This window comes from Phallusia mammillata, chromosome 1 (genome assembly GCF_965637545.1).
Source record: "Phallusia mammillata chromosome 1, kaPhaMamm4.hap1.1, whole genome shotgun sequence".
Taxonomy (NCBI): Eukaryota; Metazoa; Chordata; class Ascidiacea; order Phlebobranchia; family Ascidiidae; genus Phallusia; species Phallusia mammillata.
Window position 1 is genome coordinate 9,160,997 of NC_137252.1, and position 23,792 is coordinate 9,184,788.

General features: G+C 36.1%; 3 protein-coding genes and 2 long non-coding RNA genes across 6 annotated transcripts; 3 read left to right on the forward strand and 2 right to left on the reverse strand.

Annotated features, from left to right (window-relative positions):
* Positions 1-639: 639 nt before the first annotated feature.
* LOC145205437 (uncharacterized) lies at positions 640-10,757 on the reverse strand. The gene is made up of 3 exons (XM_080078165.1): positions 10,299-10,757; positions 1,038-1,188; positions 640-872 (listed from the first exon to the last, which is right to left on the reverse strand). The coding sequence occupies exons 1-3, from the start codon at positions 10,494-10,496 to the stop codon at positions 772-774; spliced, it is 450 nt and encodes a 149-aa protein (XP_079934291.1). The 5' UTR covers positions 10,497-10,757; the 3' UTR covers positions 640-771.
* Positions 1,197-3,183, forward strand: LOC145205446 (uncharacterized). Of its 2 annotated transcripts, none has more exons than XR_013853658.1 (4): positions 1,197-1,211; positions 1,896-2,018; positions 2,306-2,484; positions 2,875-3,183. It is a non-coding gene; the product is annotated as an uncharacterized LOC145205446 (long non-coding RNA). The 2 variants fall into 2 exon arrangements; XR_013853657.1 differs by lacking the exon at positions 1,197-1,211 and adding an exon at positions 1,244-1,565.
* LOC145205457 (uncharacterized) lies at positions 7,408-10,289 on the reverse strand. The gene is made up of 2 exons (XR_013853659.1): positions 9,963-10,289; positions 7,408-7,927 (listed from the first exon to the last, which is right to left on the reverse strand). It is a non-coding gene; the product is annotated as an uncharacterized LOC145205457 (long non-coding RNA).
* A 4,412-nt stretch (positions 10,758-15,169) lies between the features above and the next one.
* On the forward strand, positions 15,170-16,298 carry LOC145209298 (uncharacterized). The gene is made up of 3 exons (XM_080079563.1): positions 15,170-15,412; positions 15,527-15,683; positions 16,064-16,298. The coding sequence occupies exons 1-3, from the start codon at positions 15,203-15,205 to the stop codon at positions 16,159-16,161; spliced, it is 465 nt and encodes a 154-aa protein (XP_079935689.1). The 5' UTR covers positions 15,170-15,202; the 3' UTR covers positions 16,162-16,298.
* Positions 16,299-21,030: 4,732 nt separating this feature from the next.
* On the forward strand, positions 21,031-22,180 carry LOC145209177 (uncharacterized). The gene is made up of 3 exons (XM_080079437.1): positions 21,031-21,413; positions 21,558-21,723; positions 21,892-22,180. The coding sequence occupies exons 1-3, from the start codon at positions 21,222-21,224 to the stop codon at positions 21,981-21,983; spliced, it is 450 nt and encodes a 149-aa protein (XP_079935563.1). The 5' UTR covers positions 21,031-21,221; the 3' UTR covers positions 21,984-22,180.
* Positions 22,181-23,792: the final 1,612 nt, after the last annotated feature.

Sequence of the window (23,792 nt, forward strand, 5' to 3'; positions counted from 1 at the left end):
CGATCTTAATCAGAAAGATTGATCTCATTACGTTGACAACTTCGCTATCTGCGTTACCGGTCGTTTGTCATGAAGTTGATTTAGCGAATTGTTGTGCAGCAAAATTGTACATAAGGGTACCCAAAAAAACTGCGCAGTAAATCTATATTGCTTAAGAGTTTTGGCAAAAATTCATATTATTGGTTTCATTGGCTGAATGATATTACTCACTAATTGTCGTGCATTTGTTAATGCAACGTGAAAAAATATCTTTGTTCATCAGTGACTATTATTTGAGGATGGTTTCACTAACGAACAGATCAGCTATTTTACGCGAGTTTGTGACATGCGAAATAATATAGGCCACATTGTTTTAACGATATATCTAAATATTTTGTGAGCACGAAGTGGGACGATATTATTAGTTTGTAATTATGAAACGGTTTGATGCGAAAATTTTGTGTTCAAAGTAGTAGTAACCGACGGCTTTTCATAGTAGTAGATTATGTTTTTCAGCGGATATGCGTTATAACACGTGCCTGCTGAAATTGCAATAGGGGACATTACTAAGTAATATTGTTTTGAATTTTAAAAAAGAGATTAATTTAATTGATAAACATTATGTGCAATTGAAAATGCTACTTTATCAGAGATTATAAGTCACTGGCCACTTTTTACATTTATTTCCACACACGATAACCAGACAGTTGTTCGTTAGTACATTTGCAACAACATTAACCGAATTCTTGAATAATATGTGTCTGGTCCATTTTATTCTCTTCGTAAGTATATTCACTCGAAACCCAATGATTCGAAAAATTCATGTGTTGCACTAGCTGCCGTAATCGCTAGTCCTTCCGTAGTTTTGCCCACACTTCCTCCGGCAAGCACAGCTGCAAAGAAAAAGAGTAATCAGGTAGGGACTACATCAACTGATTTTTTTGGATACTTGATTTTTAGACGTAAAGTAAAAGAATAAAATAGTTTTGTGTATGAATCACAACCAAGTTAATAGGGGGCAAAATGCCCCAGAATATTTTTTGAATGCATCTTCTTACCTACGTATGCTGGAGCCACTATTGCAAATACGTATTTGTCATTTTTGTAAACCGCCAACCTTACTGGTATATATCTCTGCCGCGTAAATGTTCCGCCACTAACGAGAGTAACCGAATGTGGAAAGTTGCAGAGCTGCAAGGTTTCCGGATACTGGAATGTAACAACAACTATTTGTAAGTTTTACATTTCACATTTTAGGTTTTAGGCAAAACCAATTGTTCTTTACATCGGGTAAAATAGCACCCGATCCGTCTACTCTTAAGCGCTTTAAACTGTCGAATTCTGGATAATCCCGGGCCTTTATGCTGTCGTATTATATTCCATGTTATGGATTCTGCGCTTTAAGCGGCATGGTATGCTATTGATATTACGAACAGCTTAGGGGGTTACCCTAGGTGTTGTTTTCGTCGGTTGTGGCTGTTTGTTGACAAATTAAATCAGCTGAACTGAACCTTACAGTGCGGTAGGAAGTTGGAAGTTAGAACACTGGCTTCAATTTATGGAGTTTATTTTCCTAAAAATTGGTGGTAAGTTTAACTTATTTAAGTATTTTGTACAAATTAAAAAAACATTTTAATATAGAAAGACATATCACTTATTGTCTGACCCGAGGACATTAACTGGGTTCACACACAGGAAGTAGATTTTGACTGAAGCAGCATAGTTTTACGAGTTTGTCACCCTTAAAAGTGACAAGCATCTGTGCCCCTGCAGGGTCCTGGTGTGTATTTGATTTGGACAAAAACATCAAGGTGTTGGAAGTTTAAACTCATATGGGCAACACTTCCATCGATTATAAACAAGGCAGCTATACAGATGGTATATTTTTGATTAAAGAAAGGTCCTAATTGTTTCAGAAAAAAATGCAACCCGGACAAGTCTGGAAATGTTTGGGCTGGTGGTGAAAATTGGAATGTTGAAACCAATACACTATAGGACAAGTGACAGAGAGACAGATTTGGTGAACCACAGATGATTGTGTGAGTAAACAGTTGATGTAAAGAACTTAAGGCAGATTAATATAGCATGACTTTGATATTTGGTATAGAAGTGTTTTACACACCTTAAAAACTATTACCTGAAAGACTGCGGTAGCATGCCTAGTTTTATTGACTGATTTTATTTGGTTGCCTCCAGCACTTGTAATATTAATGACTGGTAAAAACACTAAAATGGGTTCAAAGTTGTTTGCGATTTTGAATATATATTGTATGTTTTGTTTAGTTAATAGTGAATTGAAATTTATTATTATATTGTGCAATTGCAGCTAAAGCTATGGGTGAATCATCCAATGCACCGTACAAACTCATTTTATGGTTTGCCATGAAGGTGTCATTTGACAACAATTGCAGTGTTGGATTTCCTGACTAAAAACAATTTAAAGCATGCTTTTTGTGTTTAAAAGAAGCAAATGACACAAAGGCTATAGACTGAAGAGTAGACCAGGTAGATATATATACAATTAGTACAAAATAGCTTACATTATTTAACATAAATCAACTGTGTTTGTTCAAATTAATATTGCACCATTGATACTAAAATAAGCTCTATATTCACAGTTACATTTACTTAGCAGATATCTCCAATTGTTAACAAAATGTTTGTTAAAAAATGTTGCAGATAGTTTAGTTTGCAGCTCAGCTATTTTTATATTATGACCATTACATAGCAGTACTGTCATATAGTCATTTGATGGTGGCATAAAAAGCCTTTTTAGCAACTAACCATTTGGTTATCAAGTAAAGATTGTAAAAATTGCATTCAATTAACTCTAAAGTTTCAAAACTAGATTTGTATGGTGTTTAATTATTTCATTAAATTTGTGTTTTATTACAGGACAAGGCAAGGAGATGTTACCCTTAAAATCTGGAAAAGTTAGATGCAAGGGAAGGATATGTGTACTATTTGAAACTTTAACATTTACACAGCTATAGATTGCATGCAATCTGCTTTCTGTATTCCACATCCAGCACATTAACCAAGATATGACCAAAGGTTCAACATAATAAGCAAATCTGTCTATTCCAATTGTTGTGTAATATTTAGATTGCTGTATATGTCCCAATCTATTTGTTAATTTGTGGTGCTTTTTGTGCTTATTTTAATGCAAATTGTATTGTTTTTTTGTTACACTGCGTTTTTAGTCTACAATTTTTATCCACGTTTAATACTGAGTAAAAATCCATGACCACTTCCACATGTTGAACCAGAATTATTTCACTGGATGTGAGGTGTTTTACTGCATTATTGCTGAGGCTTGAGATACATTTGTGGCGCTTTTCATTGCGAGTTCTTTCAAAAGTTACAAAGTTAAGCAGCACGGAATTGGATCATTGGCTTGAATAAAGAATGTACAATCCGTGTTTCATTTCTACAGACTTGTTGAGGAAAGTTTATTACAGAGAAACAACAGGTGCAATGGGTTATCTTGGTAGAAAGAGTAAATTTATAGTCAAGAGATAGGGGGCAATTCAGGGAGCGTAAACTTGCTTGAAAGGAAAGCAAATCAACGTCCTGTTGTTTCAGCTTTTGTTAAAAAACTTAATCACGTCACGCTCCTTGACCCGTTAGTTTGAAACTTTGTGTTGCAAGCAAGCTTTATTGCGTCACTATCTGTTGTTTCACATCAATTAGAAAACAATGACTATTCTTTAGTGCTAAACGAAACAGTGATTACCTACTTCAGGTTTTTTCGCATACCTTGAAAGTAATCGAGCATACAAAAGTTGTGTGTCTAATACAACTAATTCAACATTAAGTTTCACTTATCCTACAAAAAGCAAAAAAATAACAGTTTATGGTTTGTTTTTGTCTTCGGTAGCTTACGACGATGAAGTAGTTTTTTGAGTATCATATGGCTTTGCATAAGGTCGCTAAAAGATTAAACAAACCTTTAGTCTTCAAATCTTACTTAACAAATGCCGACATGTTTAAAGAGACATAAAATAGTGTAATAGCGTCTAAAACTTTTTGTGTGATACTGGCGTTCGTGCTCCAACCTCCAAGTCGTAAAATAAAATGGCCTGCAGAAATTATCAATATCAGTCACAAGCAACAATTCAAAAGGCTCGTTTGAAAAACCGTTTTGCCTATGAAAACCGAATGATTTTATCTCAAGCCGTTTGTGTTTTATGGTCGGCAATCTTTATCCCTGTGCGACCATTGTCGTCAGTGCGTGGACGGTTATGCCCGTCGAGGAATGATGAAGCACGCTTCTTCTTTCCGTTTTGCTTATGGCAACAAGCTGAAACTTTGCAAGCTGTTACAGATTATAATTCCAAGTTGTCCTGTGCAAACCGTTTAATTTTATCTCAAACCGTTCGTGTTTTATAGCCGACAGTCTTTATCCCTGTGCGACCATTGTCGTCAGTGCGTGGGCGGTCATGCCCTTCGACGAATGATGATGTACGCTTCTTATTTTCGTTTTGCTTATGGCAGCAAGCTGAAACTTTGCAAGCTGTTACAGATTATAATTCCACGTTGGCCTGTAAAAACCGTTTAATTTTATCTCAAACCATTCGTGTTTTATAGCCGGCATCTTTATCCCTGTGCGACCATTGTCGTCAGTGCGTGGACGGTTATGCCCTTCGACAAAATGATGATGTACGCTTCTTATTCTCGTTTAGCTTACGGCAACAAGCTGAAACTTTGCAAGCTGTTACAGATTACAATTCCAAGTTGTCCTGTGAAACCGTTTAATTTTATCTCAAGAAGCGTACATCATCATTCGTCGAAGGGCTTGACCGCCACACCATACCATACAATAATGTCGCACAGTGATTAAGACTGTCGGCTATAAAACACGAACGGTTTGAGATAAAATTAAACGGCTTTTACAGGCCAACGTGGAATTATAATCTGTAACAGCTTGCAAAGTTTCAGCTTGTTGCCATAAGCAAAACGAAAATAAGAAGCGTACATCATCATTCGTCGAAGGGCATGACCGCCCACGCACTGACGACAATGGTCGCACAGGGACAAAGATTGCCGGCTATAAAACACGAACGGTTTGAGATAAAATTAAACTGTTTTCACAGGCCAAGGTGGAATAGTAATCTGTAACAGCTTGCAAAGTTTCAGCTTGTTGCCATAAGCAAAACGAAAATAAGAAGCGTACATCATCATTCGTCGAAGGGCATGACCGCCCACGCACTGACGACAATGGTCGCACAGGGATAAAGATTGCCGGCTATAAAACACGAACGGTTTGAGATAAAATTAAACGGTTTTCACAGGCCAAGGTGGAATAGTAATCTGTAACAGCTTGCAAAGTTTCAGCTTGTTGCCATAAGCAAAACGAAAATAAGAAGCGTACATCATCATTCGTCGAAGGGCATAACCGTCCACGCACTGACGACAATGGTCGCACAGGGATAAAGATTGCCGGCCATAAAACACAAACGGCTTGAGATAAAATCATTCGGTTTTCATAGGCAAAACGGTTTTTCAAACGAGCCTTTTGAATTGTTGCTTGTGACTGATATTGATAACACTGGCCAACACAATTTTTGGTGTATTTAATGTTAAAACTGATATTGACTAATTTTGGGGTGCTGATTTCAAAAATCATTACGATTTTCTTCAATCACATCAACTTTTTAAGTTATTTACAAAACCAAAATTTATGACCATATTGGTTCAATGACTTTAAAATCACGCTTTTATATGTTTGTTAAAGTTTTGTTACATTAAACACATCAATTTTCTACAGTGCAGTCGGTTTTATAGCATAAACATGTGTTCTATGCTTATGCTCTGTCTAAAAATGGTTGGTGTAGGCTAGTGGTACTTTTAAACTAAACGTGTTTTATGGAGTGATTTTCAGACCAGTAAAGCAAGGTGGTAAAACTAAAATTAATAGTGGCTAGGTCGTCTATAAGGTGTTGCATGAATTACCAAGATGTTTTATTCTACATTACTGGTGAAAAACCTATAGAACACAACTAAAAAGAAAAAAAAAAGATCTGTATCAAATGTTCATATCTTGCACACTTAGATGTGACTTTGGGGGTTTAGGATAAGCAATGGACTCCACTTACCTAATGTTGATTGGAATATTACAGTAATGGACAAAAACAGTAGAAAGGGACTGAAATTATTAGAAAGAGTACATAACTAAGTAATTAAGAGGTCTGAAAAATTCGGAACGAAAAAGAGTATAAAGCTACACTTCCCTTAAAACGTAGGGGATAAAAATGATGAGAATTAAGCTGAAAGGTTCCAACAGGATACCAGTGAAACGAAACGTGTTGGTGAAGAGGGAATAATGTGATCCTGGCTAATTACTGTTGGTAAATTAAACGGGACGATATTGCTGCCAGTCATTTCGAAAAGTTACAGAAGTACATGTGTAGCGTAGGCCTATATCCGATATACCTGACAACTTACAAATTTGAAACCTTTGTTTTGTTTTTTGTGTGGAATTTTGTTTGTTAAGAGTGTCTACCTGTTACATTTAAAATTAAATCGAAACTTTGTTCCTGCAATAACGGTAATTCCACATAAAATACTCAAAACCAGTTTCACTATAGTGTATACATATAGATAGTTTTTCAAACTTGGATGTACCATAACATGAAAACTAGACGTGATACAGATAAACCGATTGCATTTTCAAAATCAAGGCACTAAAATTAGTCAAAATCATTTAAAACATTACTAACACCAGAAAAAAAATATTTTTTTGTTGCCCTGTGTAATTTCTGCAGGCCATTTTATTTTACGACTTGGAGGTTGGAGCACGAACGCCAGTATCACACATACGTTTTAGACGCCTTTACACTATTTTATGTTTCTTTAAACATGTCGGCATTTGTTAAGTAAGATTTGAAGACTAAAGGTTTGTTTAATCTTTTAGCGACCTTATGCACAGTCATGTGATACCCAAGAAACTACTTTATCGTCGTTAGCTACCGAAGACAAATACAAACCATAAACTGTTATTTTTTTGCTTTTTATAGGATAAGTAAGACTTAATGTTGAATTAGTTGTATTAGACACACAACTTTTGTATGCTCGATTACTTTCAAGGTATGCGAAAAAACCTGAAGTAGGTAATCACTGTTTCGTTTAGCACTAAAGAATAGTCATTGTTTTCTAATTGATGTGAAACAACAGATAGTGACGCAATAAAGCTTGCTTGCAACACAAAGTTTCAAACTAACGGGTCAAGGAGCGTGACGTGATTAAGTTTTTTTTAACAAAAGCTGAAACAACAGGACGTTGATTTGCTTTCCTTTCAAGCAAGTTTACGCTCCCTGAATTGCCCCCTATCTCTTGACTATAAATTTACTCTTTCTACCAAGGTAACCCACTGCGCCTGTTGTTTCTCTGTAATAAACTTTCCTCGACAAGTCTGTAGAAATGAAACACGGATTGTACATTCTTTATTCAAGCCATTGATCCAATTCCGTGCGGCTTAACTTTGTAACTTTTGAAAGAACTCGCAATGAAAAGCGCCACAAATGTATCTCAGCAATAATGCAGTAAAACACCTCGCATCCAATGAAATAATTCTGGTTCGACATTTGGAAGTGGTCATGGATTTTTACTCAGTATTAATTGTGGATAAAAATTGTAGACTAAAAACGCAGTGTAACAAAAAAACAATACAATTTGCATTAAAATAAGCACAAAAAGCACCACAAATTAACAAATAGATTGGGACATATACAGCAATCTAAATATTACACAACAATTGGAATAGACAGGTTTGCTTATTATATTGAACCTTTGGTCATATCTTGGTTAATGTGCTGGATGTGGAATACAGAAAGCAGATTGCATGCAATCTATAGCTGTGTAAATGTTAAAGTTTCAAATAGTACACATATCCTTCCCTTGCATCTAACTTTTCCAGATTTTAAGGGTAACATCTCCTTGCCTTGTCCTGTAATAAAACACAAATTTAATGAAATAATTAAACACCATACAAATCTAGTTTTGAAACTTTGGAGGTAATTAAATGCAATTGTTTTTTTTTAAATCTTTACTTGATAACCAAATGGTAGTTGCAATTGTTTTTTTTTTAATCTTTACTTGATAACCAAATGGTACCATCAAATGACTATGTGACAGTACTGCTATGTAATGGTCATAATATTAAAATAGCTGAGCTGCAAACTAAACTATCTGCAACGTTTTTTAACAAACATTTTGTTTTTTGAAAGTAAATATAACTGTGAAAGTAGAGCTTATTTTAGTAGCAATGGTGCAATATTAATTTGAACAAACACAGTTGATTTATGTTACACAATGTAAGCTATTTTGTACTAATTGTATATATATCTTCCTGGTCTACTCTTCAGCCTTTGTGTCATTTGCTTCTTTTAAACACAAAAAGCATGCTTTAAATTGTTTTTAGTCAGGAAATCCAACACTGCAATTGTTGTCAAATGACACCTCCATGGCAAACCATAAAATGAGTTGGTACATATGAGGATTCACCCATAGCTTTAGCTGCAATTGCACAATATAATAATAAATTTCAATTTACTATTAACTAAAAAAAACATACAGTATATATTCAAAATCGCAAACAATTTTGAACCCATTTTAGTGTTTTTACCAGTCATTAATATTACAAGTGCTGGAGGCAACCAAATAAAATCAGTCAATAAAACTAGGCATGCTACCTCAGTCTTTCAGGTAATAGTTTTTAAGGTGTGTAAAACACTTCTATACCAAGTATCAAAGTCAAGAATGCTATATTAATCTGCCTTAAATTCTTTAGATCAACTGTTTACTCACACAATCATCTGTGGTTCACCAAATCTGTCTCTCTGTCACTTGTCCTATAGTGCAGTGATTCTTAACCTGTGGGTAATTACCCCCAAAGGGGTAATTTGGCATTTTAAAAGGGGTAACATAGATTTTCTGTTATAGTTATCTTTAGATTCTTGATAATCATTATTGTAACCAGCAAACATTTTGTAATGAGGGTAAAATTTATTCAAAATAATTCAATAAAAAGTCAATCTTAATAGATTTGCACATTTTCAAAATAAAAAAGAAGTAACTTCGATGGCAAACGTTGTCATGCGCTTCTACTGTAAAAGTCTCAATATGTTTCACTCATAACCATGCTATTTGTGATGTCATAAAACTAGAACTAGAGTCTCTGGTAAACATCTATTTCGTTTACAATTGACGGTATAGTCCAGTTAGTGATAGGCATCATAGGCGTGAGGTAGTATTTGTTTCTTTTGTAGCAGTAAGGCTAATTTAGACCCCAAAAATTATTAAAATGCCTCCAAAGAAACGAAGTTACAAAGAAGCTTTTCTGAACTTTGGTTTTACGAGCAAATTGAAGCAGCATTTGGAGTCTCGCCATAGTGAATTAGTAGGAAAATCAGTTGACTACTTTAGGCGAAAAGCTGAGCTTATGACTTTGTCTTTCTGTGGGTTTATTTTGGATTGCAAGCTATATTAGGAGACGTTTTTCTAAAAAAGGGGAAATTGATATCCATCAAAACATTTTGTGGGTAACAACAGAAAAAAGGTTAAGAACCACTGCTATAGTGTATTGGTTTCAACATTCAAATTTTCACCACCAGCCCAAACATTTCCAGACTTGTCCGGGTTGCATTTTTTTCTGAAACAATTAGGACCTTTCTTTAATCAAAAATATACCATCTGTATAGCTGCCTTGTTTATAATCGATGGAAGTGTTGCCCATATGAGTTTAAACTTCCAACACCTTGATGTTTTTGTCCAAATCAAATACACACCAGGACCCTGCAGGGGCACAGATGCTTGTCACTTTTAAGACTGACAAACTCGTAAAACTATGCTGCTTCAGTCAAAATCTACTTCCTGTGTGTGAACCCAGTTAATGTCCTCAGGTCAGACAAATATGTGATGTGTCTTTCTATATTAAAATGGTTTTCCATTATTTACAAAATACTTAAATAAGTTAAACTTACCACCAATTTTAGGAAAAAACTCCATAAATTGAAGCCAGTGTTCTAACTTCCAACTTCCTACCGCACTGTAAGGTTCAGTTCAGCTGATTTAATTTGTCAACAAACAGCCACAACCGACGAAAACAACACCTAGGGTAACCCCCTAAGCTGTTCGTAATATCAATAGCATACCATGCCGCTTAAAGCGCAGAATCCATAACATGGAATATAATACGACAGCATAAAGGCCCGGGATTATCCAGAATTCGACAGTTTAAAGCGCATAAAAGTAGACGGATCGGGTGAAAATAGATACATCAACATAGCGAATTTTCATTAAAACAGATAAAACCTTACCGCAGCTCTTAATGGACCATGGGTTACTTCGTATGGGGGCCAGGAACCCCACTCGACACCTGTGCCGCAATCATATACCTCAACTATGGAAACCGAGCGATTGACACTAAGATAACCATATTCTGCTTCACGATCAAAATTCTGACAATTTACAAGTTGTGAGCAGAGAATAATTACCGCCGTCAGACAAGCCCACATTTTTCCTATCGTTGAAACTTTATTAGATGTTTAACTGAACAACAATGCACACGAATTCATTTCTTGCCAAGTTCCTGCGTCGTTATGACATAGACCAATTGCAAAGCTTCAATTTCAACTGCAATGTTTGTACAATGCGCATTTTTTCTTTCAAAAGGAAATGACGAATCGTTTCTCATCAGGTCCATAAGGAGCTGACAGCGATTTTTTTAACCAATAGCTGCAACAACGAAATGCCGCACACAGCTGCTTTCAAGCAGTTTGCGGCACCAATATTTAAGGATAATTTTGACTGTCTCGGTAGGTAGTGTGGCTATTTAGTGTACGAATGTTACCTTTTTCTTTGTAACTTAGCTACATTGATTTTGTAATAACCAAGATCGTATACCAAGTTTTACCGAATTCCAGAACCCAGGAAGAGCGCTCCAAAAACCAGAAGTCACCCCTTTGTCAGAACTGCAAGCTTTGTCTTGAGTTTGGCAAAACATGGGATTCTGTGATTTCACCTTGCTTGACAGAAAAATCACTTTTCTGTGATCTTAACTTCAGAAAATTTTCTGCAAATGTTTAAAATTTGTATTTGTTCACACAATTCTTTAAAAAAAACGCAATTGTATTTGTAGTAAACATTCAACTATCAAAAAATCGTGAAAACAATGTTTATTTAATTCCCATGTCAACAATTCGCGTAAAATGGCTGATCTGTTCGTCAGTGCAAACCATACTCAAAAAACAGTCACTGATAAATAAAGGCATTTATATACGTTGCATTATCATTAACATATACAGGACAATAAGTTAGCAATATCTATCAGCCAATAATAGGAGTTATTGCCAAACCTGTTGAGCAATACAGAATTAGTCGAAGTTTCTAGGGCAGGGGTGGGGAACCTTTTTGTTTGTGAAGGCCGCCAAACTGTTTATCGACACTCGTTTAGGCCGCACAGAATATTTGCCAGACCAAGGACAGTGGTGTTCAAACTTTTTGACTTACAGACTGGTCGATGTGCTATTGAACTTACGGTCCAAGATAAATAGAATTCCTCACTATTTCCACCCTCACTACAACATTCGGGATTTTATTAATGTAGAAACTCGCTTGTTTACCCATATTAATCTAAGAGCAGCTTGTGACATCACAGACGAGTTTAAGACATTCAATTATGCGCAAACAATTGTTCTTTTGCAACACAAGTAAGATTGTACCTGGGTCTCTTGGCAGACCTACGGAAATCGCTTTGTGTACCAGTACGCAACAACTTGGCTCTAGTTTGAAAACAGCTGCCCTAGAATTAATCAAATAGCAATGTGGAATAAAGGTAAAATTTTTGTTTCTGTCTAGTTTTTAGTGCCTGGTGCAGTATGTATTATCAACATCCTAAATTGTATTTTGACATCGAAGGCCGCACTCAGTGCCCTAAAAGGCCGCAGGTTCCACACCCCTGTTCTAGGGTATTCTAATTAATAATTTTGTTGCACAACAATTCGCGAAATCAACTTTATGACAAAAAACTAGTAATGCAGAAAGCGTAGTTGTTAAAGTCATGAGATCAAACTTCCTGAATTTAAGATCGCCGAATGTTTCTTCTTCAAAGATATGTGTCTTATTTTAAGCAAGATTGCAAAAAAATCACAGCATTCTCTGCTTAGCAAACGCAAGTCAAAGGACAATTTCCATAAAATGTAACTTTTGTTTATTCGACCGTTATTTCAGATTTTAAAACTTGGTGTACGATCCTGTTTATTAGAATATGATTTGGCTTAATTGTAAGGAATGACGGATTACAGTTAAAAAATCTAGCAACAATGTTTTCAAAATCAAGTGTCAAAAGTGGCTCTGAGTGGCATTTTATTGCAGTCGCAAATGGTTAAAAGCAAAACCAAAACATTGTCGGCATTTTAACAGAACCGTAGGTTTTCGGAGAAAATAGAAAGCAAAAATGCGCATCGTGGCGGAAAAACTCGTCTCAAACACATGTTAAAGACAAGCTTTTGCAATTGAAACTTTTTCATGCAAAAAAGCGAGAAACATTTTGAAAGGCATTGTAAAAACATGTTTCATGTGAGCAATTCATATGCGTTCACTTTTTACTGCACGAACATCTAACTTACTTGGATTTTAACGATTGTCAAATTGGGATCCTCCGACAAAGGTAGATTATGAAAAAGCCAAATCGTTCGGTCGTTTCAGGTTAGTAACAAATCTGCTAGTACTTTTGCAATAAGCAAATTTAAGTGCTTCGTTTGGTTTAATTAAATCAGCACCTTTCAAATGGCTTTTTAGCAATGAACCGATACATTGAACATCTAGGTCTTGCTTATGCAAGATCATTGCTCATGCAGCGAACTCTCTCGCTCTCAAAAGCGGACACAATTGAAACGTCACCTGCTCCATAATTTGTTGAAAAACCGTTTCATAACCATCAAGGCGAGACAACCCATATTTTTGCAATCGTTTAAAGTTTAGAAGACGTTGTGACAGTAATGGACATATAATTATTGCTTACTGAAAATAGCATTACACATTGCGTTTCCAACAAACTTCTAGCGTCGTTATGACAGAGGGCAATTTGAGGATAGCATATTATTTCCTCTTTCTCCGGAAACCCACGGATCGTGTTCATCAGGCAGTATGCTGTTCAAATGATGACTATTATTTTTTAACCAATAGCTGCAACAACGAAATGACGCATACAGCCTAGGCTGCTGCAACTAATTAATATTTCGGGAATATTTCGCCGGTCTTGATAATGAATTTTGTCATTTGATTCGTAAATATAAAGTTATTTCTTACAACCAAGCAAAATCATGTTCTAATAACCGAGATCTTACACTAAGTTTTACAAAATTTCGAAACCGGAATAACAGTTCAAAAAACATAAGTTAACTTTCCATGTGGGACCTGCGGGCTTTGTCTTGCGTTTGCTAAGCAGAGAATGCTCCCAACAGGGGCGGCTCGTGCTAGGGTGCTGCGGAGCTGCAGCACCCCCTAGATATTTTCACTTAATATTCCTACCACAACAATACGGATAACTTTCATGATACTTATTGTTTTATTCTTAAGTATAATTTCCGCCTTGATCGACATTATGTTCATTTTTGTAAAAAAAATTATGGCATTGATATGTTATCTATGCTGGAACTGCAGCTCGAGTTTCATGACGAACCGTGACGTTTCATGACGTGTTGCACTTGTGCGCATTCGCACTTGGAAAAGCTCCATACCGGGCGAAATAGGCGACAGGGTGCTGCGGCTCGCGCAGCTCCACCAATCACGTAGCGTGTGAACCGGCCTGTAGTTGTGTTGTCTGTTCCGGGTCTATATTGTGCTCCAAAACCAAACCCGTGTACTGTATTCTTAAGTTCGACAGTGAGTACACTTAAATAATTATTTTGCCATCTTTTAATTTATTTGTTTATTTGTCTAGGCTGATGTCATACATTTATATATGTAACATACAAAGCTAATGTTTTGGAAACAAAGAGAAAACGCGAAACAAAAGAGGTTCGTTGAACTGAAAAACAAAACGGATACGCTTCTGCAACACAGACAGAGTTGGAAGGGCTTAAACATGCAATGATTTTAAATGTATTGTCAGCATTGTTTGTTGGAAATGCAAGTTTATTATTGTGGGACGTATCATCAAAGTTTGTTTTACGTGGTATAGGGGACTACACTGTTTACTGTTTGCCTTATTGGTCATTTGTAACCACACCAGCATTTACTATTTTCATTTCCTTCTTTTGTTCAATATTATGCGCCCTGCGTTTAGAGTCATCAGGGATGCGGTACGTGCGGTTTTGGAAATTTTTGCAATTTTCAATCAGGGATGCGGTACGTGCGGTTTTGGAAATTTTTGCAATTTTCTAACTTTATTCGCATGTATTCTCTTTTAAGAGCGCTAAAAAGAAACCTACGACGCAAGTCCGGGAAATGGATATTAGCACTTCGCCTTAGCTGCGTCGTGGCAGGTACTTTATGATTAGGGTTAAGATTGGTTGCATTGAAACTGAAAACTAGACAAACAGATTGCTAAGCTTTATGTTGAAGCCCTGTATCGCCCTGATAAAATAGTTTATAACTTTTACTTAAACTGGCATTAGCAGACAAAGATCCATGAGCGTTAAAAAAATATAAAAAAATATATCCTTGATGAAAAAAAATACTTTTTAGTATCGTCGTTGCGCAAACGTGGTGTAAATTGTTTGTGCATAAAATGAAGCCAGAAAAAGGAGAAACCAATTGGGTGTAGTCCACAAAACAGAATAAAAAATGGTTTTCTTAATTATTCTCCTGTAGTGTGCTAGTAGTTTCCCTAACATAGGTTAGCACATCTGTTTGTGGCATTTTGTTGTTGCAGCAAATCTAAAAACGAAATAGCTTGATAACATCATGTTGGAAACATACGGAGTTGATGTAACACAATCCGTTTTCAAAACAACGGGGAAAGCGAAACATTAAAAACAGTGACACTTTTAGCACAAAACGGATATGCGCTTGCAGCAACAGCTTGTGTAACACAACCTGTTTTTGAAACAAAGGAAAAAAAACGCGAATAATGGAACTTAAGCATGGCGGATTCGTGTCTTACGTGTCATACGGATCTACCACAGTCGAGTTAAATAAATATAAACGCATTGTCAACTTTGGTTGTTACTTATGTGTCCAATATTCTACAGATTATAATCGTCGTAAGTTTTAAACAATGGCAAATACCTGGATTTGTGCCGTGGCGATGGTTGCTCTATGCTCACGAATGTGTAGTGCTCAAGGATCATGGGATTCCTATGTATTGCAAGCTTATAATATGGCCGATCAAAATGTCACTGCAGTAGAAATTTTTGGTTGTAATACAGGGTCTATTTGGGGTTCGTTATACTACCTGAATGATTTTGTTTCCCCTTTCAGAGTTGAGGTGAGTATTTTCGTCTTATTAAAGATGTTTTTACATGAGCTTAGCTGCAGCATTAACAATATTGCATTCATTTGAACCGATGTTTGTTTTTACAATACTTGCCAAACTTAACAGAAACTGGAAGCAAAAGAGATGTGCAAACACCCAGATTCACTTACACTCAAGGTCGGTGGCACTTTTACCATCCAGAAGCAAAGTACAGACAGTGTTGGAACTTTCATCTACAAAAATGAAAAAAACATATTCGCAGTGTCGATAGGACCAACTTCAGGTAAGAAGAAAAAGATATTATAAATCAGACTGTGTTTGACTTTACATAATTTTAATTGAACATAATTAACTTTTACAAAAACATAATTTCCAAGCGTTTATACTGGAACCCATGTTAAGGGGCCCCGGTATAGACCCTTCAGTATTCTAGTATCTGGAAGACGACAGAATCACAGTACATAACTGTTTATGACCGAAACAGTTTTACATTTGCATGTTTTATTTTTTACCTCAAAGCACAAATGAAAAAAAAACTTTTAGACGCAAACGTTTACCTATTTTTATATATTAAAGTGGTCTTATTCTATTTTCTACTTTGCCCGCTGAAATTGAATTGCATTTAGTTTACAGAAATATAACAACTCTTTGATTTACTTTCAGCTGTTCTTGCTGGTGGCAAAGTGGGCGAAACTGTTATAGGGTTAGCTGAAAAAGGAGCTAACGTGGTTGAGGAATATCTGCAGTCTTTCGGACTGTAGACAATTTTGTGTTGGAAACAAAGAAAAGGAAATTTTAACTGTCAATTACATAATAATCAAGAGCTTTATTTGTTTATGTTCGGGATTGTTTTCTTTTTGCAAATGTCTATTTGGTTTTCATGGTGCGGAAATTTTGGTTAACGTCAATTAAACCTACTAAGTTGATCTCGGAACAAAGGCATGGCTGTTGAACGGAATTACTTTTGTAAAGTAAAAATTTACGCGGTTTGTGTTGGCAAACTGATCAATATTAGGACAACTGATGCAAAAAGTTACGCTACCAAGGTTCATAAGGCAAAGTTTGCAGATTAAACGATAAAAGTTTTTTCTATCAAGCAAGATTACATGATCGTAAAAATTTTCATACCCTATTTTACCTTATGCCAAACTCAAAATAAACTTTATAGTTCAAACCTAAACGCCAAAGTGTATTAAACCTTAAATGACCAGATATTCTGTGGACACAACTGTTAAAACAGCCCAAATATTCCATTGCCACAATCTAACTAACTACCTAAAAGTGGCTGTAGGTGGCGTTTTGTTTTTGCAGCGAAGGGTTAATATTTTAAAGCAAGATCAAATTGGGCATTGGCAGTACGTAATTGCGGCAGAACAAGAAGTGGGTTACTAATGCTCCACTAGGCTATAATTTCTGCACAACCGAACAGAAGGTACAATAACGAGACGCCAAGCTTCGCGCAGCTGAGTTCGCAACTCCTTCTATATTTTAACTTCTCCTGTAAGTAATTTGTTACACCCATTTTTAAAAGTTGTACAAAACAGTTGATTGAACCCGCCAATGAAACAACAATGCCAGGCAGCAAGCTTCGAAAATAATAACATTTACCTCCTGTCAGTTACGGTTGCTGAAGAAAATATTGATTGCTTTACCGCTTCCACGCTCATGTAGCGACAAATACAAAACCAGCAAGGTTGCCATTTTTACTGGTACCAGGCACAAATTCCAAACAAAACACTGAGTGACAAGTTAGAAATGCAGAAAATAGAAACAAAAGAAATGCAGAAAATAGAAAAGGTCTGTGATTTTTCGCATAAATAAATCACACTCCAACTTATCTGATGTGTGTTTACAGAAAAGTTAAATAACTGCCAATGACTTGTCAACGGATGATAATTAATCATTGAGTGTGCATTGTGGTACAGAAAAAACATCGCATAGGTTTTTTTCAATGGCAAAAATGGCTCGACGATATTAATGCACGACAAACTTTCCCACCCACATCCATCATCGATCATATTTATAAACTATACGCCGGCAACGTCCATCATCGATCAAATTTAAACTCGGTGGCACTTTTGCATTTAAATGACAAATGCAACTGATAAGACTTTGGCAAAGAATGTTTTTAGAGTAGGCCCCAAGCTCTTTGGAAGCTTTGTTTGCGCACCAAAATCAATATAATGACCTAAAATACTTTTCGATCAGACTTTCAGGAGAGTCATATACTCGAACATTATTTTAACCAGAGCCAAATTGTTAATCCTTTTAAATGTTTAATTAACGATGTGATGGGATTTATGCAACGCGCAAATTTTTTACACAGACTTACACGCCTGGGATGAAAAGGGTGTTTGGAACTGACAATCTCAAACTGATCGCGAACGCGAAACATCACTAGAGTAATATCTGCAACGGAAATAAACCGCTTGTGTGTAGCATGTATGGTAGGGTTGCCATTCGTCAGGATTTTCCCTGACATGTCAGGGAATTTGGTGTTTAAATCTGCGTCAGAAGGAAATGTTAAAATGTACTTAAAAGTCAGGAATTTAAGAAAAAATACATATGTATACTATGAAATTAATGTACCAACGGAGAAAGTTTCTAGTAGTTAGCTACAACCGCGTCTATACCATAAAACGTAAAGAAGTAAACTGGCGGCGCGCAGGTTAACGTACCTGTTACTGTTTGGTGTGTGTGCGCGCGTAACAATACCTGTTTGTTACTAGATGTTTAACAATATGCGTTAAATACACAAATAAAAATCCGCGTCTCAAGAAAACACAGCATTCGATGCTACATGAGAACGTGGGAAATTTCATTTCCGTAACTGTGTACCTAACATGCAGGGAACTAACTAACAATTAAAGTCCAATGCGTGAGACATAAAAACATTTTTAAAGTGGCATTTTTCTTCAAATTTTAAATGGTCCTTGTGACTCCCATTTACTAACCAGAAGCCTACGCAGAAAGTAATTGACAAGGATCAGAGTATCGTATGTAATGTTTTCTCGTGTCGCCGTCCGTGTGACTTCCGAATATTCGAATTTATTCCGGAATAGAAGTGTTTGGATCGCAAAAATGGTTAACGCAGCGGTTCTCAAACTGGGGTCCGCGGTCCTTAAGGACATTTTGCGGGGATCTCGAAAAGGTGGAAGTAATTCTATATTCTTATTTGGCGTCAGTTTGTGCAACTGGATAAGTTGAAATCAAAGTGAAAGTGAAAATCAACCGTCTCCATTGTTAAACAAAAGGCTTTATTGCATCACAACTAACAAAATGCAATTGTTCGCGCACAATTGTAATGTTTTTTGTCTTGTCTGTGATGTCAAATTTGGATCATTGTTATGCGCAATTTTGCATAACTAGCTAAAATCCTGCAATCAACTTTCGTTTTTCTGAAATACACATTCAGACTTACGTTAACACATTTAGACTTAAAGTTTGAGAAAAACTGGGTTCACGCAACTGAGATAAATTTTGTCAGGGATTGTGTTTCATAAAATATGGTAACCCTAATGTATGGTGCATCACAACCTACGTGCAATAGTGGTAATTTTGATAAATACATTATTTGATACATTAGGTTTTACATAATTTGTAAAACATTATCCGCTAACTATCGCCAGAGATCTAATCTCCACATAAATAAACCATACCGTGGTGTAGGTACACCTGCCAGCGTGGCTAAATAGCACCTTTTGAAAAGAACATATTTGGACCAGATTATGGAATTGTTTGGGGATCGTATTACCCCAATGTTGGAACAAGGCCATTTTGGAGTTGATGTAAGGTAAGGTTAATTATATGCTTCTTAATTTGGTTTAAGTTGATTCAAAGTGTTGTTCTAAATACTATCCACAAATTTTTTTTTAAAAAAACACAAACCATGTTTTAAAATAAATCCCATGCATTGCACGACTACAGGCTCAGGAAAAACAACTAAGTTTCTTAATCGCAATGTCATTTCGAAAAAGAAGAGTGCACAATAAAATCTTGAAAAACGCAGCGCGTTTCGGGTTGCAAAAGTTAAATTTGTTTTAAGAGTAAAGCACAGAAAAAAGTACGGCCTGTAAGTTTTAGATGCCTGCGTTTTCTGGTGAATCAGTTTGCATATTTTCGAAGTCGTTTCTGGTGAGTTAAGTTTTACAGTGCATTGAATTAAATTACAGGTTTTCTTGTTGGGGCAGCAGGAAAATTCGTGAAACACTTAAAGACCTAAAATGATAAATTTTCCTTTGAAAGAATTTGTACACCGATATAGGCCTACCCTACATGATCCAGATTTTTTTAATTGAGAACCTTGTTTAAATGTAGTCGCAAACGTTTTGAGCAAATTAAGGCAGTTTTCTGTTTCGTTTATCATAAGTAAACGTGAAAAAGAACTAGCATATTTTGTGTGTAAGCTGTATAGAAATAACTTAATTTAAGCTATTTATTTGACACCGCTTTAAAGGTTCTCCCGCCGCATGGCTGCAGGCAGTCGGATAAAAGCGCCAATTTCAAAAACGGTCATAACATTCGAAAAACAAGATGTAAAGACCTGAAATTTGCAGGAGTACTAAATATGAAAGCAAATTATGAAACCATATCAGAAAAAATTGCAAAAGAGTAAAAAACATGTAAATTAAACGTAAATAGCTGGAAATTCTATATAAATGGATGTCGCGTAACAGTGTTTTATTCTAGAAAGGTGTTGGTAGGTCGTTATGACGGTCAGCGGATCGTAGCTTTGAAGATTGCCGTCGATAAGGTCTGAAGTTTGAAGTCCAATAACTTTTGTTTGACAAATAAGTAGTTAATGAAATTTGGGATTAACACAGTTGCATACCCTATTATAATAGGTATTATTGATAATTATCAATAAATGCTGTAAATTTCATAAAAATCGAGGTCGCGTAACAGTGTTTTATTTTAGGAAGGTGTTGGTTTGTCGTCATGACAGGCAGCGGCTTGTGGCCTTAGGGAAAGCCGTCGATAAGTTCGTAAGGATCATAACTTTTGTTAGATTAAGTACTTCATCAGATAGTACCTCAGATTTTTATCTCTCTCGTTTTTCAATATTGCTGCCTCGTCTTCCGTATATATGAATCGTAACAGTTTGGAGTAGAACACCACACCGTGTGGTTCGCGTTTACGTTGTAGATCGCTGTATTTCATGTCTCTATGCGTATACACAAAGCTTTATCTAGTCTCTTGCTAAAAATTTCTTATCATATAAAATCCAGTGGCGTAGTACTTTAGTTAAGGATAGACAACTAAACAAAACACAACTCACCGGCGTCTGTATCAGACTTTGGACTTCATGGATCAGACTTTAGACTTTTAATTCAAACATTTTACCATATGCAATTGTGATGACGTATTTTATTTTGTTGCAACGTTTTAAACGACTTTTCGCACATAACTGTTTACAACTACGGTTCAGCACATAGTTGGCGTTTTCGCGTGTAGGCTACGTGTAAACATTTTTTTTCTCATCTTAATGTCGTGATCAACCCCTATATAAGCCAAGCGTTTCTTTAACTCAAATCAGTTTTTAAAGTTAAGTTTAAAGTTTACCGTTTTACAATTTAAAGTTAAGTCTATTTGTAAAACAAGAAAAAGGCGGGTAGAGAAAAAAGTACATGATTTTCGCATCAATAAATCACTCTCAAACTCTAACGAAAGATACAGCAATTCTTCAGTGCGCAACGAAAAGCATCATATGTGCTTACAGAAAGGTTAAATATTTAGATACGTATTGTCGGCAATTCATAACTACCGTGTGTGCATTAAGGTGCATCTGAATCATCGTATAGGTTTTTAAACAACGAAAAATATGTGGGTTAATGTCGTAACGATGATGGTCTTTTGCTCACAACTCGTAGCAGGTAGTTGGGATGCTCACGCGGAAGCTATTATGAGATCCAACAAGAAATCTCTAATTCTAGTCCAGATATTGGGTCCTGATGGTGGAAACGTTTGGGGTTCATGGTCTCCAAGCTCGGAACCATGTGTTTTGAGACCTGATGTAAGTTTTTAGTGTGTTTGTTAATGCAGATTCAGAGTGAAATAGAGACTATGGCATACCATACCTAAAAGCATTATTGCATGAAATTTTTAAACAAAACTACGTTAATAGTGAACAAATTCACGATTTGGTTCACGATTGCAGGCACAGGAAATTTCCCTGCTACGCCAACATCCTTCAAGTATTACATTTGAACTGGGTGGCTCGTTTACATTCATAACGGACGTGGAAACAGAACAAACAGGAAGAGTAATATCTGTTTACAGCAATCCCAAATACTGGATCGCAGTATCATTTGGAACAAACTCAGGTAAAAAGGAATATGCAGTACAGAGTTAAGAGTTTTTATAGTTTAGTATCGTCACTAAATTACGTCCTGTCATATTTGCATGTCTCTCTGTCGAAGTGCGTTGGTTTGCACAAGGTGGACCTCATTTCTGGTTGGTTAATTCTAACACAGTATTGAATGAATTATCAGGTGTTCTAGTGGGGGTTGAACAAGCCTTTAGGAACCAAGCAGAAAGAGCAGCAGACAAGGGTGTGGAATATCTAAAATTAATTGGCTTGTAATTTTGCATTGATATAATTTGTACATGGATTTTGCGTTGGTACCAGATATTGGGAGTAGTGAACTAATCCGATACGTCGTAAAAAATAAAAACTCTTGAACACTTAACTAATAAGCAAATTATTTCCATACACACACTTAACCGGCTGCTTTGTTGTTATATGTACAAATGCAAATAAACTGTACACAGCTTACTCTAGACTCTGGATTGCTTGTATTGTTACCTGCAGATTATACAGAGTGGTTTTCAAGCAAAAAAATGCGTGATCTTTTTGGTGACCATTTTCAAAAATCGTAAAAAGCACGGAACCTTTCAAAAATTATAAAAGAAAACAATGTAGCCTACGACAAACGTGTCAGTAAGATAGTTTATGCTAACCACTGCACAATAATAACGATAGTCAACCCAGCACAACAACAAGTGCAGGCTATAGGCTAAGCGTTTGTGTTTTTGCACCCTTCTTTATCGTCATAGCATTAAAAAAATACATGTACCTCACTTTTGTGTTCATGCAAGAACAAAGTTTTTTTTGCTCGTTTAGTGTTTTAATGCAAGAACAATTTGGGTACTGACATCCCGTATGTCAACAACAAAACAACTGATGACATGCCAGGCCAAATTGTAAAATTCGGTGCAATAACGAAATGCCAAGTTTCCTAGAGCTAAGTTCGCAATAAATCACGCAGAATGTCATCAGCACAAGAAGCTGATTATAAACACAATCTATTTTAAAAACAAAGCGACAAAGCTAATGCGCAGAGAGGAATTAAAGGCAGAACGATTATGCGTCTGCATCACACATGTTGGAGTGAGCCTGCTTATTTAATGCCTTCAAACGCATTGACAGCAAAATGTTTTTACATATGTGTGCATAATTCTACAGATTGTTTATGAACATAAAGGTTATAAAAGTTGAGGGCCTTACTGCTGTTTCATATTATCAAAGTTATTATTTGGATGCTGTAAAGTGTAAACCTGTGTTGAATGCAATCGATGATTTTCAAGTTCATTGGCATCCGAAGCGCAGAGCAATTTTTGAATATTTCCTGTAAGTGATTTGTTACACCCATTAGGTGAAATTGCACAAACCAGTTGATTAAATTACCCGCCTTCCAATCGTTTATTGTTGATAGTTGTGGGAGATGCTAAATTTATACGCACGTGATGCGTCGTCAAACTCAAGCAGTAAAACCACTAAATCAGGGGTTCCCAAACTTTTTTGGTCTGTGGCCCAAATGTCTTTTTAATAGCGATTCATGGCCCACCTGTAAATTTGGGCACAAAAAATAACTCAAAAACAGGCGAAATGGTTTCTAGCAATTTGTTTTTAATGAGATACATGCTCCTGAAATTTGGCTACAAGATTCGGAATTCTTTGCAAAAAAACAAAGCGCATAATATCTACAGTATAACAAAAGAGTAGAATCTGTTCAAATGGCTCTGTGGCCCATTGAAAATGTCTTGGTGGCCTAGTACTGGGCCATGTCCCACAGTTTGGGAACCACTGCACTAAACTAAAAAAATGTTAGCACACTTTATATAAGCTTATAGGCAGTGTGCTGCAATACTAAACCCAGCAAAGGAGTAGCATGAAGGACAAAAACGTGTCTTGCCAATTACGTGATTCTTGCATACAGTCTCGAATAAAAACTACAGAATAAATGCGACAAACATATGCATGTTCGGCGTCATAAGCAATGTAACATCAAAGATTTTCACCTATTTTTACCTTTCAATATTGTTTAAATGTGAATTCAGGTTGACTACCTTCGAACTACGGTCACATTTGACGATTTGACAAGCCATTATA